Source organism: Canis lupus, chromosome 21, assembly GCF_003254725.2.
Source record: "Canis lupus dingo isolate Sandy chromosome 21, ASM325472v2, whole genome shotgun sequence".
Classification (NCBI taxonomy): Eukaryota; Metazoa; Chordata; class Mammalia; order Carnivora; family Canidae; genus Canis; species Canis lupus.
In genome coordinates this window covers 6,976,252-6,982,251 of record NC_064263.1, presented here as the reverse complement: position 1 = coordinate 6,982,251, position 6,000 = coordinate 6,976,252, and the positions used below count along the sequence as shown (strand labels likewise).

At 39.5% G+C, this 6,000-nt stretch overlaps 1 protein-coding gene across 1 annotated transcript in view; it reads left to right on the top strand.

Moving 5' to 3' along the window:
• Positions 1-3,930: 3,930 nt before the first annotated feature.
• Positions 3,931-6,000, top strand: part of HEPHL1 (hephaestin like 1) — a 93,564-nt gene continuing 91,494 nt past the window's right edge. The window contains exon 1 of the mRNA XM_025419281.2: positions 3,931-4,107. Within this exon, the coding sequence (XP_025275066.1) occupies positions 3,938-4,107 (170 nt within the window). The 5' untranslated portion in view covers positions 3,931-3,937. The remainder of the gene's footprint in view (positions 4,108-6,000) is intronic.

The following is a 6,000-nucleotide window of genomic DNA, read 5'->3' as shown; positions in this document are numbered from 1 at the left end:
TAGTAATGCATGGCATTGAATTTAACATATCTCCAACCTGGTGAGCCTAGTGAGGAAATAATGGACTGTCGATCTTACCCAATAGGTGCTCTAGACACACTGGGTTTCTCTGCATTTTTTTTTTTTTTTTTTTTTTAGTGTCTGAATTGTGTCCAAAGGAGTTGAAAACATTTGTTAATGTTATCACTCACAGATTTCCTAATCGAATTCTAGACACTGTCAGTCACGTCTTGTATTTAACTGTGAGTTCCCAGAAATGAGTGTTACAGGAACACTGCATTCACTTATACCAGTTTCTTTCTTTTCTTTAGCTCTAATGTAATTTAGATGCTTGCTGAGCATCTTTATTGTCTGAGGGTAAGGAAGAGCTCCAGTATGTTTTCCAGACACTATTTCATTGCTTTCAGTAAACTCTTTCCCTGACTCTTTCTCAGTACCTACACTCTTGGCTTCAGATGGATTAAATGCACTGATCTGCTCCAGCAGCTCTGGATCTCCAGGCCTCTTCTATCCTCCTGTAAGCCTTGGTTCAAACTAGAGGTTAGATGATGCCTTCCTTAGGGGACTCAATCAAATGCATTCAGCAACCCTAGGTAGGAAAGTTAACTCTTTTGTGTTTTTGATCTGTGCCATTTATACCTCCGTTTCTTCTAAAAAAAAATTGGGGTGGAATATATTCTAGTGAAGTTTTTGATACTACATCAACCCTATTTGACCTAAAGTAATCTGCTTTTCCAGGGTATAAACACAAAGCTATTTGACCCAAGACATGTCCAGATTCCAAGAACTCCTGAAGCCCTACTTTTGAGGCCAAGTTCAGGCTTACCCTGTGAGTCCTTCCTCTGTAGTAGCTGTTAAAGTGACAAGCTCACACAAACCACTTCCCAACACATACTGAAGAGTAGATTTCAGTTAAAGGGAAATGTGCTATGGTAATTACTCTATAAGTGCTATCTGTTTTATGTCTTGACATAAAAACAAATTAGAGATGTTAAGAGCCTGGTTATGAAACAGAATACTCAGCATGTATTTTATTAGCTAAGATGGATGATAATTCAAAACTCATGCTACAGAACATCTATAAAGTAAAATGTAAAGGAAAAGAACTCTTTTACGTGGTGGATGGAACTCTGGGAAAGAGAGCAGAAGATTGGAAATGCCAGTCTGTCCATCACAGAAACTGAGGGTATCTCTCTTAGAGGGTGTGAATGGGGAAGAACGAATTTAACATTTATTACTCACCAACTCTGTGCTGGGGGCCATGGTAGGCACCTTGCAGACATCTTTTTAAATATCTTCTTTTAACATAGACTTCATTTTTTAGAATGGTTGTAGGTTCCCAGCAATATTGAGCAAAAGGCACAGGGTTTTCCCACACACTTCCTGCCTCAACCCATGCTTAGCCTTCCCTATTACCCCCACCTTCCCTAATATCCCCTGCCATTATGGTACAGGTGTTACAACTGATGAACCTACACTGACATATCATCACCCAAAGTCCATAGTTTGCATTACAGTTACAGTTCACGTTTGGTGTTGTACATTCTATGGGTTTAGACAAATATAAAATGATGTATATCTACCAAAACAGTATCATATAGAGTAGTTTCATTGTCCTAAAAATCCTTTGTACTCACTAACTCCTCATAATTCCTGATCTTTTTTTTAATTATCCCCATAGTTTTGTCTTTCCCAGCAATTCATTTTGTTGGAATCATACAAAATGTAGATTTTCAGATTGGCTTCTTTCACTTAGTACTATGCATTTAAATTTCTTCCATATCTTTTCATTGATTGCTAACTCATTTCCTTTTAATGCTGAATAATATTCCATTGTTTGGATGTACCATAGTTTAATTACTCACTAACTTACTGAAGGACATTTTGGTTGCTTTCAAGTTTGGACAATTATGAATAAAACTGCTATAAATATTCATGTGCAGGTTTTTGCCTGGATGGAAGTTTTCAAGTCCTTTGGGTAAATAACTAAGAGCATAATTGCTGTCGCTGTGGGAAGAGTATTTTTTTTAGTCTTAGTAAGGTAATTGACAAATAAGATTATAAGATATTTAATGTGTGCCATATGTTTAGGTTTTAAAAAATCTTTTTGAATTTATTGAGATTTGTTTTATGTCCTAGCATGAAATCAATTTTGAAGAATGTTCCATTTGTTATGTTTAGTTTTGTAAGAAACTGCCAAACTATCTTCCCGAGGGGCTGTATCATTTTGCATCCCTACCAGTAATGAATGAATGTTCCTGTTGCTTCACATTCAGCATTTGGTGGTCAGCATTCCAGTCTTTGGTCATTGTGTAGTGGTATTTCATTGTTTTAATTTACATTTCCCTGATGACATATGATGTGGAGCATCTTTTCATGTGCTTATTTTCCATCTGTATTTCTTCTTTGATGAGATGTCTATTGAGGTCTCTCGCTCATTTTTTAATCAGGCTGTTCGTTTTCTTATTGTTGAGTTTTAAAATTTCTTTGTAGGAGTACCTGTGTGGCTCAGTGGTTGAGCATCTGCCTTTGGCTCATGCCAAAGATTGTGACTCTGGGGTCCTGAGGTCCTCTGCCTATGTCTCTGCCTCTCTCTGTGTCTCTCATGAATAAATAAATAAAATCTTTAAAAAAAAAAGAAAAAAATTTTTGTATATTTTGGATAACAGTCCTTCATCAGTTATGTCTTTTGCAAAAATATTTTTCCAGTCTGTGCTTTCTGTTCTTGTTCACTTGACAGCATCTTTCATAGAGCAAGAATTTTTCATTTTTCATTTTTGAGTCCAGCTTAGCAGTTATTTCCTTCATGGATTGTGACTTCGGTGTTGTATTGAAAAAGTCACCATCAAACCCACAATTGTCTGGGTTTGTTCTTGTGTGATCCTCTAAATCTTCTTAACAATCCCTCAATCCCCATTTTACAGATCTGGGCATAGGGATGGTAAGTGATTCTTCAATGTAATAAGTTAGTAAGTCGTGGGACTGGATTCAAACACAGGATGCTCTCTCTTTACAGCTGCTGCCTCAAGAGCAACTCTCAATGGTGATCAGATTGGCTCTTGTCCAGGGTTGGATGAGGTCTCTGTCAACACTGAGATTCTAGGTCACAGATTAGAGCACACAGAAAAACGAGTACTCCCTTCGCCTTTTTTACTCAAAGACCTGCTGTTGAATTTTATCTTCATGCGCCTGAAGGGTACTCCCGTGTCATTTTCATTCATCCTTACAGACAGCTCACAGAGCATGATGACCTCTAAGATTTTGGCTGAACTGGGCAACTGAATCCCTCATTTTTGCTGGTAGGATTTGAGAGAATTTGGGGGGGATGGTGCATGACCAAATGGAGAATTAGTGAGTTTTTATGATGTTGTTATAAACTTTATGATGTGAATTGATTGTTTCATGTAGCCTCATAAAACAAGTCAGAGATGGTGGAGGGTGATTACATCACTCCCTCTGCCCTCCCAACAGAGATGAAGCCTTCTTTAGGGCTCAAGAGCTTTCCTGATGCCCCACTCAGGCCAGCCCAGTTTTCAGATCTTAATATGTTCCTGTAATAGGTGTGGAAAAAAATGAGGAAGAAGGGAGGAAACCCATTGGCCCAACTTGTTGCAATGCCATTCCTGGCAAAGATAAATGGCTAATGTCACAGGGAGAGCACCAAAACTTACAGAAACAGGTCTGTTTGGCCTGCATAGTAAATAAATAAGCCAGTTGCACATTTCTTGGATGGCCGGCAAAAAGTTTTGTTGTCATAGCAACTCCCCTCGGCATGTGCTTTGCTTATACAAGTTACAGCCTCTGTCCCAACCCCAAGCTACCTAAGGAGGAGGAGCTGGGCCTTGTTCATTCCTTATTTATAATTAGCTTCAAGTGAGGGGGAGGGACAGGCAGGGTTGCCTCCTGAGCAGGCTGCTTGCTTGAGTTACATCCACAAATGCCTCGGAAGCAGCAGGCTGACTGCATCGTTCTCTTCACATTCCTGGGTCTGTCTGGGCTGGTTGGTGCAGTTACCAGAACATACCACATTGGGATTGTGGAAGAATACTGGAACTATGTACCCCAAGGGAAGAATGTTGTTACTGGGGGAAGTTTTTCAGAAGACAAGTGAGTAAAGTTGGGGTTCCCACAGACTCCTGGGTTTGGTTTCTTTTTGATTCTACATGGAGAGGGTTATAGTCCTTGGGTCACTATAGTGGGGGTGACCTGATCTAAACCAAGTGGAAGGGTTTGTGTTTGTTTGGAGAGCCCACACAAGGGTGGGCATGTAATGTGGAAGAGAGATATTCTTGGCCCTACGTATTTGTTGAGCCATCTATGCACAGCCTTGTCTGTAAAGTGCTTTATACACAGCCAGGTGCCTTGAATAATAGCTTACTCTATAGAAGGACAATTTTCACTGAGCACCAGTAGGGACTTCTGGGGGGTTCTGGACTTAGTTTGTTTTTTAAAATACAAAACAAAAAACAAAACAAAACAAAACAAAACAAAAACCCCAAAAATGTAACTCTTGGAATGAGCATTTGAGAATTTTCAAGAATTCTTTACTGTTAAAAACCACTGTTTTCTCAGTTTTATTTTTGGAATGGAACTTCATAATTGGAGATAAGTATGCTGTAAGTAGTTATGTTTTGTTTTGGTTTAGCAATGCTTAAAGGGGGAACAGTTATAATAGATTTGACCGGTATTTCAACAGTTTTCCCAAGTACTCTTAGAAATGGCTTTTTCACTGGTAAGAAGATTGTTTCAACCACAATTTATTCAATCTGAGGGCAATGTTCTAGTCCCCTGGCCCATGGCATAGCTGGGTGAGATGGTGTCAGAGTGTTGTATGTCTCTGCTTTTTATTTTTTTTGCAGAAAACAACTCTTGCTCTCCCTTTCTCCCTCAGGGTCCAGTGTCTTATATCCCTTATTTGTTCCCTGGAGCTCGTACTAAAATCACTTCCTGGCGCCAGAAGCTGTAATGCATACTTCCAATTTTGTGGTTCTTAGAACATCTTTTGAGATGTTCTGGCAGCTACTATCAGATATTTGGATATCCTGGCTTCTTTCTGATAGACAGAACCCAGTTCATTCAACATCCAAGTTCCATTTTCTAAAAACAACGTTAGTTGCTAAGATTCAGGAATACCATGGGGTTTTCCAATGAGTCTTTAAGGGTCCCACTGCCGTAGGGGAAGACCAAAGACCCAGTTGGCTTAGACACATAGTTTTCAGATTTCTAACAATACAAAGCTGGCATAGTCATGTTTGGTTATAGAAGGATGAAAATAGTGCCAGCCAGGCTGCCAAGAAACACTTCCTTAAGCTTTGTACCAGGAAACTTAATGTCCAGGGGGCACTTTCTGAAGAGAGCTCTGGACTTCTTTCGATCTCATATGTGACAAATGGAATGGGATTAAGAGGCTACCCTAACTGCCAGCATCATTCCCTAAGATTGAGTTCTGCTGTCCTCAAAAAGGGCTCAATAGAAAATAGTCATTGTGGGCAGCTACTGAACAAAAGACTGTTCAAGATGTGTATGCTGAGCATAATAAATAGTCTTTAAGCACAATGTGATATTGACTGCCTTTCCACATGGTTGAGTAAAAAGCTTAGAAGTCTATCTTTCTCCTAAAATGTCAGCATAACTGTTTGTGAGCATTTATTCCGACCCAGGAGTTCCACCAGAGACTTTCAGTTCATTATTGTTTGCAGATGATCTTATTCCCACTTTACAAACCAGGAACTAAGACCCCCGAGATTAAGCACTTGTTGGAGTTTACAGAATAAAGGCAGCACCAAAATCACATTGCTACAGAGCCTGGGTTTTTTTTGCCATGTAACCTGTTTCTTGATGAAGGCGATGCTTTCCCACTGAATTAAACTCAGCTTTGATGGAAGCCAAGGGTTCTAGTAAAAAGAACTTTCTAGAAAGTCCCAATTCTTACCAAAGGTAGGTTTAGTCTCATGGGTCACTCTTCCCAGAAAGACGTTGGAATGATCACTGGTGTCAGTG